The sequence below is a fragment of the Mastigoproctus giganteus genome, chromosome 7 (assembly GCF_048544385.1).
Source record: "Mastigoproctus giganteus isolate SK-2022 chromosome 7, ASM4854438v1, whole genome shotgun sequence".
NCBI classification, from domain to species: Eukaryota; Metazoa; Arthropoda; class Arachnida; order Uropygi; family Thelyphonidae; genus Mastigoproctus; species Mastigoproctus giganteus.
This window is the reverse complement of record NC_143581.1, coordinates 65,587,042-65,605,880: the sequence shown is the minus strand read 5'-3', so window position 1 is coordinate 65,605,880 and position 18,839 is coordinate 65,587,042. Positions and strand designations below refer to the sequence as shown.

General features: G+C 36.1%; 1 protein-coding gene across 3 annotated transcripts in view; it reads right to left on the bottom strand.

Moving 5' to 3' along the window:
* The window catches only part of LOC150082968 (putative phosphorylase b kinase regulatory subunit beta), a 735,196-nt gene that overhangs the window by 376,148 nt on the left and 340,209 nt on the right, over positions 1 to 18,839 (bottom strand). For all 3 annotated transcript variants that reach the window (XM_090377701.1, XM_090377699.1, XM_090377700.1), the window contains exon 15: positions 16,500 to 16,646. In XM_090377701.1, the coding sequence (XP_090233827.1) occupies positions 16,500 to 16,646 (147 nt within the window). The remainder of the gene's footprint in view (positions 1 to 16,499; positions 16,647 to 18,839) is intronic.

The following is an 18,839-nucleotide window of genomic DNA, read 5'->3' as shown; positions in this document are numbered from 1 at the left end:
AGTTCATACGTTGGGGCACTGCAGCACGACACTATTGGTCTGAGGGGAATACCCGGTTTGTGGATCTTTGGTAATCCATAGAATTGCGGTAGTTGGCAGCCAGTAGCAGGTAGAAGACGCTGAGTTGTGGTCGAGATCTTCTTATCTTCAAACCATGTGTGGACGAGTTTATTGACATGTGTCTCTAGATGTTTCAAGACCTTAATGGGTGGATCAGATAGAGGTTCATATACGTTTCGGTCTAGTAGTAGGGTCAGGGCTTTCTCTCGGTAGGTTGATCGGTCCAACACAACGGTCCGGCGCCCTTTATCCGCAGGAAGTACGACAATGGAGTTATCTTTTCTTATAGATGATAGGGCGGCATGCTGATGATGGTTAAGGTTTGAGTAAGTTTTTCGAGTGCTGCGGAGGATTGCGGCAGTCCTGAAACGGATCTCGTTGGCAGTTTCTTCAGGAAGGTTGGTAATACTGGCTTCTATACCCATAGCGAGCTGTGTGAATGGAGGTTTGGATGGTATGACGGCGAATTTCATGCCGTTGGATAAAACATTCAGCTGTTCGATGGATAGTTGTTTACTGCTTAGATTCAAGACGAAGGAAGTTGTATCACTTGAACATGTGCTCGCCTTTAAGGAGTTAGCTTCTATGTTTAAGTTTATGAATTTATCTTATATTATATATTATTATCTTATATATTATTATGAATCCGGTGTCTGGGTGGATATTATCTAGTGGGACACTCCAATTCTGTGCAACATCCTTCAATCTGATTCCAGCAGGTTTATTTCTGTAAAAATTTTGGAAAGACGGAGTAAACATGTAAGGCCAGATGGGATGTGAGGGCATACTGTGAAGTTTGGCTGCGTATGTAAGCAGCAGCATCTGTCTCTGAAAAAATAATGGAGGTTCATGTGCATCAATATAAAGACTCTGGACTGGCGATGTTCGGAAGGCACCTAGAGCTATTCTAAGTGCATTGTGTTGAATGGTATTTAGGGACTGTAATGCTGATTTTCTAGCTGAGTCATATGCGCATGCACCATAGTCTAGTTTGGATCAGATTATAGTTTTATACAGGTGAAGAAGGGAGTGTCGGTCAGCTCCCCATGGCATTGCAGAAAGCACTCTAAGGATATTCATTTTCTTCACACAAATAGTTCATACATGCTGCATTTGGAAGTTTAATTTCTTATCCAACATTAAACCTAAGAATCTAATACTGTCATTGACTGGAATAGCATGATTTCCCAGGCGCAATTCAGGATCAGGGTGCAGTTTTCGTTTCTTGCAGAAGTGTATAGCGACAGTTTTCTGTGGTGACAGTCTGTAACCATTTTGTAACATCCACATTTGTATTTTATTTATCGATAGTTGGAGTTGCCTTTCAATAGAGTACATATTTTGTGAGTGACTGGATATAGTGAGGTCATCGGCGTAAAGATAAGTTTCTACTGAATTCAGGATAGTTGTTGTTAGAGTGTGTATTCTAACTGCGAAGAGTGTGGCACTGAGGACTGACCCTTGTGGGACTACTTCCTCCTGTATGGAGATTTTGGAGAGTGTACCTCGATAACAGACCTGGAAAGTTCGATATTCGAGAAAGCTCTGAATAAATGCTGGTATTTGTCCTCTTAGTCCTAGGGCATGTAGGTCATGAAGGATGCCATGATGCCACATGGTTTCAAAGGCTTTCTTTATATCTAAGCTAATCAATAACCAAATGTTCGTTTTTTATGAATGTATTTCGCACATTTGCCTCAGCCTTTATCATAAGGTCTAAGGTAGATCTGTTTTTACGAAATCCAAACTGATCATTGTTCACAGTAGTCTGAGTTTCCAGATACCAGGTGCGGCGACTATGTACCATTTTTTTCAGAGTCTTACCTAAGCAGCCAGTAAGTGAGATTGGTCTATAATTATGCGGGTCTGATTGGTCATTTCCTGGTTTTGGAATGTTTGGAATGGGTAGAACTAGAGAATGTCGCCAGGAAAAGTAATCTGAAATAAATATTCGGTTGAAAAGTTTTAGGAGAGAGTAACGAGTTCTCTCATTTAGATTCTTTAACATTAAGTAGTATATGCCATCTGGACCAGGTGCACAATTGGCTGATTTTTTAAAAAATTCTTCTAATTCATACATGGTAAGTGGTTCATTGTAAGAGAGGGCTGATTTCGTTCTGAAATTTATTTTATATTTTTCAGCTATTGATTTGGCTTTTAGGAAAGTTGGATCATATGCGGTTGATGCAGAATGGTGAGCAAAAGATTAGGCGAGGATGTTTGCAATATTCTCAGGGAGGGTTACCTCCTGAGCAAAGGTATTGCATCAGACAGTAACTGCAAGGTATTGCATCAGCTGTTTCTATAAATATGGCACTGGAACGGTATACATGCTCATTAGTATCCTGTTTTGCAGAGGTGTAAGCATGGCTCCATATGTTCAGTTGACAACAAAAAGAAAAAAAAAAAAAGTGTAGCTATTGCTCTGTCCCAAGAAGGGCTTTCTACGTGGGCTATTGCTGATAAAATAGGTTGCTAATAGTCAACAGTATCCCGGGTGCTGAAATTAAAGCATGAAACCGGGGTTTGTGAAGAGAAGACATGGATCAGGCTGTAACAGAGTGACTATGCTTTGTTATTTGAAATAGCTATGCCTTTGTAATCAGTATGCTAGTACTGCCGATTTAAAACTGGACTTTGAGATGGCTTCTGGCGTTGAAATAAGTGCATGAACTATCCAAAGACGGCTCTTGGAATGTAGTCTGCATGCCTATTGGCCCAAGAAGAAGAAGAAGCATTTGTTGACCCCTAACAAATGAGGAAAAAGCGATTTGCATGGGCTAAAACGCATGTTTCATGGACAAAAGAGCAATGGGACACTGTCATCTTTTCTGATTGATATTCAACCTGCATGGCTCAGATAGGAATCGATATGTCAGAAGATGAAATTGGAGGCATACCACCTTGACTGCATAACACCAACTATAAAGTTCCCTGCCGGTCAGATGGTCTGGAGATGCATAAGAAGCAAAGGGGTTGGGCGAATTAGGTTTATTAACGGAACAGTGAATACAGAAACCTACACTGCTATCTTGGAGGAGTGCCTGAAACCTGTTATTAGGTATCCCCACACAGATGTCTAAAACTGTATTTTTCAACAGAACTCAGTACCTTGCCACACAGTAAAACTGGAGAGCTTTATGCTATTTGGATTTAATGATGAGTTTGTCTTCTTGTCTCACAAAGCTTAAAACATACTTACACCAATGTTTCCCTCATTTTTCTCCCTTAAGGTGCAGTCACATACCTCACAAATCTGACTGTTGCCGAGGCAACAGTCAGATTTGAACTCTATTGAAAATTACTTAATGTTGTCTAATGTACATAATGTTGCCTAAAATTACTCAACAGAAGAAGAAGCCAACTAGATGCAGCTGCAGGAGAGCTGTGGTACCATTAAATTGGGCAATCTTATATCCAGAAGTTGATTAACTCTGTGCCAGATCGTTGCAAGGCTGTAATTGCAGCTCGAGGAGGAACAACAAAATATTGAGGACTTCTTTTGCTGATTTAGAGTACATAATACTATTACGTTAACTTGTCATTTCAGTTTGTACATGTAAATAATAAAATGTATGTTTAGTTGTCATAATTGCCATTAGCATGATTTATAATATTTCCATTAATTACACATTTTACCCTTTGGGAAGATATTTATGGCAATTAGGTATATCAGGTGAAGTCTTTTTATTGGATTTCATTCACAGAGATATATATCCCATCTAACAAATGCATTTTGAACATTTCTGAAAATCACAATGCAGTGCAAAGCACATTCATCTGTATCTATATATAAAAGAATATTTTGGGAAATAGTGCTTTTTCACATGCACACTTTTTGTTTTCCGCAAGGTGGGGCTAACTGCTATTGCGTCATACTACAACAAAGTGATTGACTGGTCTGCCACAAAGACCACGCCTAGGCACGTCACTCTTAAATTAAGCTGCATATACCACAGCGATGACTGATTATCTGATAGTGTTTAGTAGTGGCATGGCATCACACAATGTTGACAGTTCGGATGTTGTTAATTGTGGGGTTTAATTTTAGAATTCTACATGTCTCAGGGCAATGATACATTTTTTTAAAGGTTTCTTCAGCTATTAGCAATGTTGTTAATAATGGCAGTAACAGAAAAGAGAAAGATCATATCACAAAGGCTGAGAAGAAAAGAAAAGATATTGAAGAGTATGAAGCAGCACTTAAAAATCCTGATATCAAAGAAAACAAAGTGATTATAATAAGTTAAAGGCTTCACAATTAAGAAAGGAAAGATACGAAAAGAGCAAAAAAATAAAAAATGAATCACAAATTATTAATAGTTCTGATGAAACTCCAATCATTGATAAAAAAAAAAAAAAATTGTAAAAAATTATAAAGTGGTAAAAGACAAAAATGACCAAATAGAGATTCCTGAAAATATTCACAGTTCAGAAAATTTAATACATGACGTTTTTGGAAGTATCAAAACTCCTTTGGAAGAAAAGTTTCTATTTAGCTGCAACAAATAATACTGTTTGCTGAATGAAAAAATTTTATCTGAAATTAAATTCCACGAGATTTGAAAATAGTTCATTCATCAGACCAAATTATGCCAGATAGCTGTAATGTTGAAGAAAACAACTCTGTAACACCCGAAACATTTACCGACCGGGCCAGCCAGGTGGGTGGGTAAAGTGCCTGCCTGGAAACCCAAAGGTCGTGGGTTCGAATCCCGACTCGGGCTTGGATCAGAGTAGAAAATGCCAAAAATTTCCGACCGGGATAGTTGGGTGGGTAAAGTGCCTGCTTAGCAACCCAAAGGTCGCAGATTCGAATCCCGCCTCAGGCTTGGATCAAAGTACAGTCAGTCCTCATATAGCACGATAGCTGTGTTCCTATAAACCCTCGTGCAATGCAAAATCGTGCAATATAAACAACAGGCCCTATGAGAAAAATAGGGTTAGGTGCCGACCACCCAAGATTGAACACACATTTGTAACCAAAACATTATAAAACACAATAAATAATCGTAATAAAATACGTATTTTATTAAGACTATTACGTAATAAAATATTGCTAATGCTTTTGCTTCTATCGTAACTTGTTTTTTGTTTGATTTTCTATCCAAACAGATGACAGCCATTCCATCTCTTCCAATTCTTTGTGCCTTAATCTAATGGATTTTAATTACACTTTGAGTTGTTCCTGCTATGAAAGTTGTTTTTATTTTCTCTGCATTCTTTCTAATTCTCGGTGTTGCCTCATTTAGGTCTGTAGCACGTGCAATATCACATGGTCTTTCATTTCGCTCAAAGCATTTCACAATTTCATATTTTTTCTCTATCGACAGAGGCGGACTGGCCATAACCCTTACTGGGGAAACCCCGGTGGGCCAGAGGCCGTTGTGATTTTGGCCATAAATCATAGTATGAGGCCACTATAAATTTTCCCGGGTAAGAATTTTTGACCCAGTCCACCTCTGTTTATTGATATTGCTTTTCTTTTTCTCTCTGAATCTGCAGTCCTGTCTTCACCAGGACACTTCCTTTTCACACCTTTTAAGTATTTTACTCATTTTTAGGGAATAAAGCACAATTACAAAACGAGGAGGCACGCTTGATACACATAAAAAAAGCTGCGTGCATGTAGAAACTGAATAAACAACACCATAAAGGGAGAGATTAACACCTCACATTTTACTAAAGCACATTTCTAGGGGTTACTACCATAAAACAATAAAAACAATTTCCAGTTGTGTTTCTGCTAGTGGAATCTGTTATGTACTGGTAGTAAACTCGATCTAATTGCATTTGCGATTATACCGATTGCTGGAATTGTGTTGGTTTTTACGTTATTATGGTGAAATGTGTTTCCCCTTCACTGATATAAAAAACAAATACATTTTCAGAAACTTCTCTTCATTCTTATCGTGTTGCGTTCAGTTGGGGTGATTCTGCGTTCGACTGCCATTTCTTGTAAACACAAAGGCAAATCGTGCATAAGCGAATTCGGTTCGTGTTATATAAGATATCTTTCCCCTATTTATAAATTGTGTATGATCGAATTCGTGTAGTGTAAACACATGTTATACGAGGACCGACTGTACTGCAAAAACATTGAGCGGTGCATTATGGCCACAGAAGCCGATGTGCCAACAACTACCAAAAAAAAAAAAAAAAAAACCACCCAAAACACTTTATTCTTTGGAAAAGTAAGCACAATTGTTAATGGTACAAGATTATATGTAGTGGAAATAAGGAAGAAATGTTTGGTTTGTGAACAATTCACAGTTGACAGAGCTGGATCGAAAGCATATATTCCAAGGATTGATATGTATTTCAAACGAAGGGGAACATAACTCCATTTTTCAACGAACACAGTTTCCTATGAAATTGTCTTTTAGTATGACAATAAACAAAAGTCAAGGTCAAACATTATCTAAGGTTGGTGATAACTTAACATCACCATGTTTTTCGTATGGACAATGGTACGTTACATTAAGTAGAGTGAAGGCAGCCAAAAATCTCTTTGTATTAACAGAAAACGAATCAAAAAACGATAAAAAACAAAAAAATTGGACAAGAAATGTTGTTTATAATCAAATATATAAATGATGGTTTTGTTATTAATTTGTTTTTAGATAATAAAATAATATAATAAAATTTTTGTACATCTTTTGATTATTACAAGGGGGTGCGGAGGATTCCCCGCACTAAAAAAAATTAAAATATAAAAACATATAATTCAGGTTCGTGTGACACAAGTCAGAGGGGAGCGAAGTGGCCTTCTGACTTGTAACATAAAAAAAGACTTTTGCTTTCATTTTCAGGCTAACTCTACAAAGTGCAGATCTGATCCTTTTTTCTATTTAAACATATTAAAATGGAAAAGGAAATGGGTGACACCCAGCTTCCTGGTAGGCTATGGATGCCTATAAGTGAATTATTTTTGTAAGTTTCCCTTAAAACAACTTCCACAACCTAAAGTAAAACAGGAAATAATTGATAGATTTTTAAATATATGGTACATATTGGAAAGGCATAACACCAAACATGGAATGCTATTTACTGTATGGTGACATACTCAAAAACTACCCTCTAAAAGGTGCCTATGTAGCCAGGTGGGCAGGAGCAGCAGGAGCAGCAGCAGTGCATAGCACACGCTTCTTGATTAGACCGGGGTTTGAGCCCGTGACCACCAAATACAGAGGATGTGGAAAGGTTAGGGAATGACCACCACCATATCCCCGGAGCAATATGGCCTTAGTTACTGATGCTCCTAAAAACCAAATGACAAACCCTCTAAAAACTTCTCTATCAAAAAAGACAGCAGTAATGACCTCTCTCTCATATAAATTTAAATTTTGTGAAAACAGATGTATAAAATGCCACCTTATACATCTGCTCACACAAACCGAGATGGAAGCATTTTTTTTTTTTTTTAAATAAATTGATTTATTTTAAAATGTAAATGCATGGAAATGTTTCAATGTAAAAAATTATTTCATTACGGTACTTTAAACTGTAATAAGAAATTTCTTTCTTATAAATATTAAACAATTTATTATGGTTAAATGGCCAATAAAAGAAATTAGAGATGATCTTTTCTAGAATTTAGTTGTACCAAATTAAAACACAGCACAGTTTAAAAAAAAAAAAAACTGTGCTTTTTAAATATTTAAAAGTTATATACAATAAGTAATGTTAAAACATTCAGAAAAGATGAAATACTGATAATGTTGCAGTAGAATTCAAAATACCAAAAATAGTTCCCAGAAATTAAAAAGAAAATTTACACCTATCAGATGCTGCATCACTGTTTCTGCAAATCTAGTTTGTGCTACCACTGAAGGATTAATATTTACTAATGACACTGATGTAGAAATTTCAGGTCTGATGTCTAAATTGAATGATGATACAAAGGTGGGTAGGATAGTTAACAACAGTAATTAGAGTATGCTATTTCAATAATATCTGGATTAATTGATCTAAGAGATGATCGAGATAAGTTGAAAAATGGCAATTGAGGTTTACCACTGATAAATACAAGGCAGTGCATCAGTAGCAGTAAAATTGAAATAATATACAATTTTGGTAGCACCAAATCTAGTTGAAAAGGGAAAAAGATGTAAAGGTAATAATATAGTCTGACATGAAGTTCTCTGAGTAGTGGAAAAAGTTCTGCTAGAACAGCTAATGGGGTCCTATAAATGATATATAGGAACTTTGAAAACAAGGAGAAAGATGATTAGTCTGCTTTATAAGGCAACAGTGAGAGACCATATCTGGAATATAACATAAAAATTTGGTAACTTCATTTTAGGAAGGACATTGATCCATTAGGAGGGGGATAGAAAAGAGCACAAGATTAGTTGGACCACAAAAGAATAATCCTTCCAAGAAAGGCTGGGAGTTCATCAAGTCTCAGGAAACTATGCACCTTCATCGTGACTAACCGAAGTGTTTAGGGCTTTAAATGGCTTAAATAAACTAAATGCTAATGACATCTTTACTCTTTCAAAGGGGATATAAATTTAAATTGAAAAAGGATGGCTGCAGAACAGATTTGCAGAAGTTGCCTTCAGTAAGAAGGTAACCAATTGTAAGAATAAATCACCACCTGATGTTGTGGAATTCAGCAGTTTGTGTAAATTTAAAAAAAAGAAAAGGGGGGGGTATAAATTATTAGAAGGAATAAGCAAATGAAACGGGTATAATTTTATTTATTTACTTAGTTTGGATGGTGCTATATAAGCTTTGTTTTTTTGCATCATGTTGCAAGCACTAGTACTAATTAAAACCCTCCACAATTCAGATTGCTTTATTTATGTATGTATTTTATTTATGCAAAATTCAGTTACCTGAATGAGAATTTAATGAAACAATTATGATCTTAATCCAGAATGGTTTCAAAATCAGTTTGTAAAAGAAGTAAAATTATTCAACATAAAAAAAGTTCTTTCTATAAATAATTTGTACCACCATAAAAAATTAAATTCAAATGAAACATTAAGGCACTGTCATTGTTAGCTAGTGCAGATACACATCCTTCCTCTGAAATTTTATCAAGACACAATGGGAATATCAAATCATTTTTACCTCCCAGTATCACAACAGCCCTCATACAATATGGATCAGAGAGTTATGATTATATTGAGTGAATAAAATTATTAAAAAAGTTGTAGTTTTTTTGGTGTTTTTTTTGACAATTCCGATAGGGAGCAGGGCATAAGCAGAAAAAGACACTGGTAAATATTAAAAATTATAATAAAACAAATGCTATTTACAAATGATGTAAAACATAGTACAATACTAAATGCATATGGAGACAATTTTTTTATGAATTCAAAGGTGAAAAGTTGGAGAGGCATTGCAAAACTGTGGAAAAATGGGCATTAATTTGGGGGACATAAGAGCATAGCTATAATAAGATGAGGCTGGATATCATATTGCAATGGAATAGGAAATAGCACAGCATTTCAAGGAAAAAAATCTGTATTTGAAACAGAAGTGAAGAGAAAGAAGAAAAAAGTAAAGAACAAAAAAGTTAAAATATGAGATGCATTTAAAAGGTTTGTGGTCTGAATATGAAGGGTTTATTTGAGGAGTCTGGTAACTGCTACTTTTTCAACATAGTCCCCTTTGGAGTCAGTACACTTTTGCCACTAATGCTCAATGTGTTGATTCCTGCTGTGAAGAAAGTTTTCTCTTGGGTCTCCAGGAATGCATCCACTGCAGAAATTATGTCATTGTCAATGGAAAAATGGATGGCAGCCAGGTATTTTTTCAAATTAGGAAATAAGTAAAAGTCCAACAGTGCTAGATCTGTACAAGATTTCAAAACTGCACTCGTACAGTGCAGCCATGGCAATATCGGATTTGTGAGTGGGTGTGTTCTCCTGGTAGAGCAAAACTTCTTTGCTGTGTTTTTCTTTGCATTTATTTTTGATATTTTCACACAAATGCCTATGAAAAAGGTGAGAGCATGGTGTGCATTTGTGATCTGTTGTCAACAAATTTGGGACCAATCATGCTGCCACATAACGAAAGCCTCTGTTATTATGTGGTATACATGTTCAGATGAGATTCCCAAAATTATGGCAATGTACTGAACTGCCACTTGTCAATCAGCCACCACTAGATCATACGCACCACCAACAACTTCTAGATGGTTATTGCAGGTCTTCCAGCATGGGTCATCTTCCAGGGTATCCCTGCTTTGTTTAAATTCTGCTGCCCACTTCTAATAAGAAGGGGCATCCTCTTCCCCAATGTTGTAACCATACCTTCATGAAATGCCTCGGGCATTAGTCACTGTATTCTCAAATATTGGATGACTGCACAGTGTTTCATTTTGTACATCTTTCTCATTCGCACAACTTTGTTGACTTCAGCATCTGTAATTAAAAAAAAAAAAAAAGACATTACTGAAATTGCACAAAATTGGTGGGTTACTATTTCAAGTATATTAAGTGCAGAAATTTTTAACACTCTATCACTAGCCTTTCATATTCAGGATATGAACCTTTCAAACCCTTCTCATACATGAATGCAGAAGCTGCTTGATAATTTTATTAAATTTGCCAATTCTGATGAGAAATTCAAAAAATAGTTTTATACCTTAAGAAAAATGAACAGCAACATTATGAAACAACAGTATAATAGATTCTTTACCAAATAGAAAATGTGTAATTTCTTCCATTGAAAACAATTCATTTGGAGAGGAGAGGCCAGCTTTATACTATGAAAAACTATTATCTCTGTTTTATTTGATTTGAACTTTTCATATACAATATTGCTTTCTATATAAGCTATTCAAAAATTTTTTTGTTGTTTTTGTCATATTTGTATCCTAATAAAAAGGCTTCCATAGCCGAGTGGTCAGGAGCGGGAGTGCAGTAGCACACGCTCTTTGAGTAGACCAGGGTTCAAGCCCCTGACTGCTAAATACGGTCGATCTGCCAACCCACACTGGACCAGCGTGGCAGATTATGGTCCATTTCCCTTAGCATGAATAATTGAGGAGGCTTCCATCCTGCAGTGGGTTGATAATGGCTGCAGTTTTATGACCTAGATTAAAATACAAAGTTTGATAAAAAAAAAAAAAGTTCCGTGAATGATGCAAAAAATTCATTTTATTCAATGATAAAAGTTTACATTTTATTACTTTTCTTCAATATAATTTCCTTCTGCAAACAAACACTTGTCCATAGTGCCTTGCACCAATCAAAATATTTTCTTCTTTTGTAAATGCTTTTAGGCAGTTCATCCTGTTTGATTGGACTTCCAGAATCAATCCATATCAATTTCCTTTCACAACCTACATTAACTGAGGCCTCCAGACCTGATGAATCAAAGGATTGCTCTTACGAAGAAAGACTTAAGTTTTGCAAATTACAGTGTGATCTGCGAGGTGATCTGATTGAGGTCTATAAAGCCTTGAATGGTTTGAGCAAGCTCAATGCTGATGGGATTCTTCCTCTTGCTCAGAATAATCACCTGAGAGGGCATAAATTCAAATTGAGGAAAGACAGTTGTGTGATAGATGTGCAGAAGTTTGTCTTTAGCCAGCGGTTGGCTGATTGCTGGAACAAATTTCCATCTGTTGTTGTAGAAGTTGATAGCTTAAATAGAGTCAAGGCAGAACTAGACAAACACTTGGAGCGAGTGGATGGGTGAAATGAGGAGGGTTTTTTTTTTTTTTTTGGCTGATGCTATATAAGCTTGCTTTCTTGCATATGTGCCTTTGCTAACGCTAATGCTAATTTTTTCAGAATAGCTATTGAGTTGTGTGGCTCCAAATCAGATGAATAAGGTAGAATGGCAAAATCAGAATATTTTTGTTGGTCAGAAATAGCTGGACAGTGACATGATACAGTATATCATTGTGATGAGAGAGCCAACCAGTTAGCCATTTTTTGGGTGGTTTATGGCAGATTACCTCTCAAAAATTTTCTGGTAATAGGCTGCATTAATGGTGACACTTTGTGTAATGAATTCTGATAGCACTATTTCCACATTTTCAAAAAAAGAAATCAGCATGCCCTTCACATGTGACTTTGACTGCAATGCCCTTCTTAGCCTTGGTAAATGGTGTTGTTTTTTCATTGGGAATTTTGAAACTTGGAATAAATCTATAAAATTCAGAAAGAAAAGTTAAGTTCAGACAAAACTTCAGTCAAAATGGCCTAAACAGAACCAAATGAAAGAGACGTCTACTCAGAAATTTCTCAAATGGACAGTCATCAATCCAATTGAACAATGGTGCGAACTCTATTTGATGTTTTTATCATTTTGGGATGTTGATGACTGCTTCTTTCTGCATTTTCAGATGAAAAATTTACCTCTGAAACTTTTGAAACTACTCATCGCAGTCCTATCTCCAAAAAGTGTAACAAGCATTTCATGTTTCTGTGGCTGAATTTCCAAAATTATAACAAAATTAAATGCTTATATGTTGTTCAAATTTCATCATTTTCAGTACACATGACAAATGAGAAAAACAAAAGCAGTTTCCCACTAACCTGCAAGTAACAAAAACTTAAAATTTGTGTGCGTATGCTCAAAAGGTGTCACTAAATCCTGTTCAGAATCTTTTAGCTACCTCTATGCATGCAAGAATTATATGAACATTCACCAAACATTCTGATCAAACCTTGTAAGTGGCATTAAGATAAGTTAGTATCGGTAAGACACACGAATCCACCATTAAGGAACCACAGAGAAAACTGCAATCAAGTTCACCTAGCCTTTCATGAAATTACCAATGCCAATGACTACACAACAGGGAAGTAGATTGCTAATAGTGTTTTCATATTTCATTAAATGGAAAAAAACAAAGATCAGGAAAAACAATAACACTGTACTAGCCTACACACCTAGGGAACAAACGCAGCATGAAAATTAGAATTTTTTAAGTGTGTGGAGTGCACTAGAGCCGTGGACACCAGTTTCAGCATCTCTATTAATGAAGGTAATTAGGTTTCATTGCCTTGTACTTCTACAGTCACAGTATTACTGGAGCTGACTGAGCTTGTTGTTGTTGGTAATAAGTTTAATGACACGAGGGCTACTGAGGCCAAATTGTATTAGTTCATAGTTTATTGAATCAGTTCATAGAAAGTGGGACTGTAAGTTGGGTGTGATAGGATGTGCACCAGGGTAGATATTTTCCCAATAATAAAAAGAGGTGTGTAAGCCCAATTCTCAGTCTTGCTAATACTTCTTCTAGTTTGTTTCGTCAAAGTCCATAGAGCCACAACTCTGGATCTTGTTTCATCTGTAAAGTTTGTTGTTGGTATTACTTTTCCAGATCTGTGAGTGGACTGAGCAAAAATATCAATAAACAATGCAATGAATGAAACCAGTGGTCTGTCAGTAAAGCATCATTGTCTCTCTGCACTCTCCTAAAAAAAATTCTCTGTGTAATTATGTAAGGCAGCTACTGAGCGGTGGTCAAAAATATCTGATAGTTCAAAATTCTGTTTTTTTTTCCAATGTATTTACTGCAAAGTTCAATATATGTATTGTATTTAATCTTTAAAGAGTTTAATGCTTCAAAAAACAAATTCTTTAGGTTGGGCATCAAACCAAGCTTCTATAGCTAGTTTTGGCTATGAGGGTGTATCAAAAGGTTTGTACCCTTACCTAGAAATAATAGCCCTTCACAGGAACTTTAATCCTTTTCCATGTATGCTCCATGTATAGTAACACATTTCTCCCATCTATTGATCAGTTGTTTAATGCCTTGATCATAGAACTCTGTGCTTTTTGCCTGAAACCACGATTCCACTTCATTGATGACTTCTTGAGATGAATCAAAGCGGCATCCATGCAATGGTTTCTTCATTTCTCAAAACAAGAAGTCTGATAGTGCTAGGTCAAGAGAATAAGGTGGGTGCTGCAGTAGTTTGAAGCTGCACTGGGCAACGAAGCTGGTGATGTCAATGGCCGTGTGAGCTGGTGCATTGTCTGACAGAAGACGGACACCTTTGGTTAACATTCCACAACTTTTCACCTTCAAAGCATTGTGCAATTTTTAAAAAGATTTCTGTAGTATTCTCCAGTAAGTGTGGAACCACGAGGTAGATAATCTGTCAGGATAACCCCTTTGCTGTCCCAAAACACAGACAACATCACCTTCAGAGATGGAGTGGCCTTTGCCTTTTAGGGAGGTGGGGAGGAGGTGTGCTTCCACTGCTTTGACATGTCTTTAGTCTCAGGATCATACTGGTACACCAAGAATTTGTCATTTGTCATCAACCGATCAAAAAAGTTCTGAACATCCGCATTACACAAATCCAACAGTTGGCAAGAAGGTTGCATTCATTCGACATTGCTTCTGCAAAGGGATCAGCAATCTTGGGACCCATCGTGCGGAGACCTTAGACACGAGCAGATGGTCATATAAAATGCTGTGGGCAGACCCACAACTAATTCCCACTGCATTTTCGATGAAATGAATTGTCACACGTCTGTCACTCAGCACCAGCTGCTCAACCTTTGCAACAGTCTCACTGTCTGTGGATGTTGATGGCCTTCCTTCTCATGGCTTGTCAAAGACACTTGTACGACTGCACTGGAACTCCCAATTCCACTTTTTTACAGTGTCATAGGATGGAGAATTCTGCCCATACACAGCTTTCATTTCTTCATCAATTTCCTGTGCTTTCTTGCCCTGCAAATACAGGAACTTAACTTAATCACTAAACAGATAAATAACCTATCTGGATAGTAATAGTAATGGAGGCATGTGATGCAAGAAAGCAAGCACATGAGCTTATGTAGCAACAGCCAAAAAAAAAAAAAAAAAAAAAAAAACAATTTCATACATCCATTCCCTCTAAAAGTTTGTTCAGTTCCTCCTTTTTTATTTAAGCTATCAACTTCCACAACAACAGATGGAAGTTTGTTCTGGCAATTAACCACTTGCTGGCTAAAGGCAAATTTCGGCACATCTATTCTACAACTGTCTTTCCTCAATTTGAATTTATGCTCTCTCAGGTTCATAATCTAAGCAATAGGAAGAATCCAATCAGAATTCAGCATGCTCAACCTATTCTAGGCCTTATACCTCAATCAGATCACCTCGCAGGTGCCTAGTCTCCAGCCGCTGCAATTTGCAGATCTTAAGACTTTCTTGGTAATAGGACCCCTTCATTCCCTTCACCATTAACAAGAATTAATTTTAAATTGTCTTAATTGTCTTTTAATGAATCCACCTTCTGATGTTTGTCATGAATGGATAGCTTTCTGGGAACCCATCTTGCAGAAACTTTTAACATTCTTAAATGCTCATGTATTATTGTTAAAATACTTCCATGGGAAATGTTAAGTACTTTTTAAAGTTCAGATACTTTAATTCTTCTGTTTTAAAAGTTTTTACTTCAATGATGGCAAATGTTTTAGAATAGATTGATTCAGATGGCTGATGAGACCTTGGATCATCCTTAACTGACTCTTGTCCTCTTTTGAACTCTGCTGACCATCTTGCAACAGTAGCACAAATAGATAATACTTCACCTTAACACTTAAATATTCTTTCATTGATTTCTTCAGCATTTCTGCCCTATTTGGTCAAAAATTTGATTACTGAACAAAGGTCAATGATAGGATAGTCATTCTTTTTCCACTTATCAATATAAAAAATTAAATTTTAAAAACTGCATAAGAAATGGACATAACATTTTTCAGGTAATTTCATAAGACATTAAGCTATAAAAATAACCTATTCTATAATTTATTAATACATTAATACATTTTATGTCCCTTGTTATCAGAACTTTTTGAGAATAGTGCATATAAAATGTCCATCCTCGTAAGCATGAAAAGTTTCATATACATATAACATGATCATATTCACATATTGTATAAAGCCCGGGCCTAAGAGAAATACAACATATCATAACAGTCAACATCTTTTCTTGTTTGGACATAAAAGTTATTCTTTTGGCTAATTTATTGTTTTGACACAAAATGCAATTATTGAGGATATTATCTTACAGTAATGATATCTTTTGCAACTTTATAGCTAAAGAACATCAAAATAGTATATACATATCAGTAAATTCAGCTTTAAGTTGGAGAAAATAATAATATATTAACAGTACACCTGCATCACAGTTTACTATTTCTTTATTTTAACCATCTTTCAATTTGACAAATTAGCCCCCAGCTGAATAAATGTGTGAAAAATAGCTACAATGCCAACATGCTGAAAGTAAAAATTCACCCTTACATAAAAATTATTCTCTCCAGAGTTATCATATTACTAAGAAAATGTAACCAAAAATTGAACTTAGGACAAAACATATTTAACAATTTTTAACTATTTGGGGAAAAAATACTTCTCATAATTACCAAATAGCTTTAAAAAAAATCACTATCAAGCCATTTTATAAATTTAGCAATTAATATTTACAAGCATTACATATGATATCAATACAAAATATGCCAACCTTAACTAACTGGCTTGGGGGCCAGATTTGAACAGGTTCCACTTCATGAGGAGTTTGGGTTTGTATTCCATATGTAGCCATCATAGCTTGAAGTCGCATACTTTCAGCAATTAATACTACCTGAACAACAAGGTCACTAGCAGTACCCTACAAACAAGTAAAAAAGTACTTATAATTTGGTTTTTACAGTTTGCTTCAGTTACTTCATAATATCAACCTATGAATATTATGCTAAAATTATATTTAATCTACTGTGAAAATACTATTAACTCCTCTTATATAACTTCTAATAATACAAGTTAACAGAGGTAAAAACTGTACATTTTTCCCCCTTGATAAGAAGTATAATAAAAGTTACTTGTGGTTGGTATCACAGCTGAACTATGAATGGATATTGGCTGTAGTTCTTAGGTGTGCTCTGATAGGTTTATGAAAGGAGTGTGATTAAAATCCAAAAGAACAGTTTCATGTAGAAACAGCAGTAGAAAGGGCATGCAACATAAACTGAATATCTGTGACAAGGAGTGGGGTGGGTCTGTAAAAGAATAATTATTAAGAAGCTTGCTGGATTTCTTTAGAATAGAATCAATGAGCTTTTAGAGAGGATTGGGGCACATCCAATACTCCATTGCAGGGTGGTGTGTAATCCATCTGAGTTGATAACTGTTCAAAGAAAAAGTAATGCTGGAGTGAAAGAGAGGTGAATTTTTTTTTATGTAGAAAAGTGAATATATCTATTGAGGTTATGCCAATTATGAAAAGATATGTCAGAACAAACAGATATGTCAAGCAAAGAGATGTGTCCTTGTAAATAAATATACAGGTTATTCAAGTTAAACAATGGATGAGCAGATTCTTTTAATATGAAATAAGACAGTATTGGCCCAATCGGATAATTCAGTGCATCATAAGAATAGAATGAACTTTTACTTTTGAAAAAAAACAAAAAAAACACCTAGGTTTTGGGATTACACATCATGCAAATTGGCCATGGAACACATATTTATGCAGTCATAATGGCACAATATGGTCTAAGTCACTGATGCCCCTAAAACCAAACAAAAGAAAAAAAACAGAAAAAAGGGATTTACTGAACAGAATATTTATATTAGCATTAGTAAAGGCACATGACGCAAGAAAGCAAGCTTATATAGCATAAGCCAAAAAAAAAAAAAAAAAAAAAACAACCCATTCTCATCTCACCAATCCACCGCTCCAAGTATTTGTCTAGTTTTGCCTTGAATCTATTTAAGCTATCAACTTCTACAGCGACAGATGGAAGTTTGTTCCAGCAATCAACCACCAGCCGGCTAAAGGCAAGCTTCCGCACATCTATCCTATGACTGTCTTCCCTAAATTTGAATTTATGCCCGCTCAGGCAATTATTCTGAGCAAGAGGAAGAATCCCATCAGCATTGAGCATGCTCAAACCATTCAAGGCTTTATACACCTCAACCATATCACCTTGCAGGTGCCTAGTCTCCAGACACTGTAATTTGCAAAACTTAAGCCTTTCTTAGTAAGGGCAACCCTTTGTTCCATTCACTAATCTTGTTGCCCTTCTCTGTACTCATTCCAACATCATTCTTAAAAATGAGGTCTCCAGACCTGTATACACTCAAGGTGGCCTGACCATTGCCTTATACAAGGGGATAATCACCTCCTTATCCATGCTAGAAAACATTCCTGTATATCATTGACAAGACACCATGAGCTACTCTTGCAGACCTTTTCCACTGCACAGATAACTTCATATCTGCCTGCACAATTACCCCCAGGTCCTTTTTACTCTCTAGCACTGTCAGTGTAGTGCCACACAATTAATACGTTACTCTTGGGTTACTGCTTCCCATATGCAGTACTTTACATTTGTCAATGTTAAACTTCAGTTGCCACCTCTCAGCCCATCTGCTCAACTTTTCTAGATCCTGTTGCAGCAGCATACTGTCATTAGTGTCATTAACAACCCTGCCAACCTTTGTATCATCAGCAAACTTGGACATTCAGCCTGATATACCATCATAAATATCATTAATAAATAGAGAAAACAACAATGCATCCAACACTGAACCCTGGGGACTCCACTAATAACATTAGTCCATGAACAGCAGTGTCCACTGATTACCACTCTGTCTTCTCCCACTCAACCATCCCTTTATCCATAGCAGCAATTTGCCTCCAATGCCACACTGCTCCAATTTGTGCAGCAGTCTTCCATGTGCAACAGTATAAAAAGCCTTTCTAAGATCTAAATATATGATATCAAAATTATTCTTTGTATCCAGTTCCTTTGTGATCACATCATAGTATCCAATGAAATTGGTCAGACAAGACTTCCCC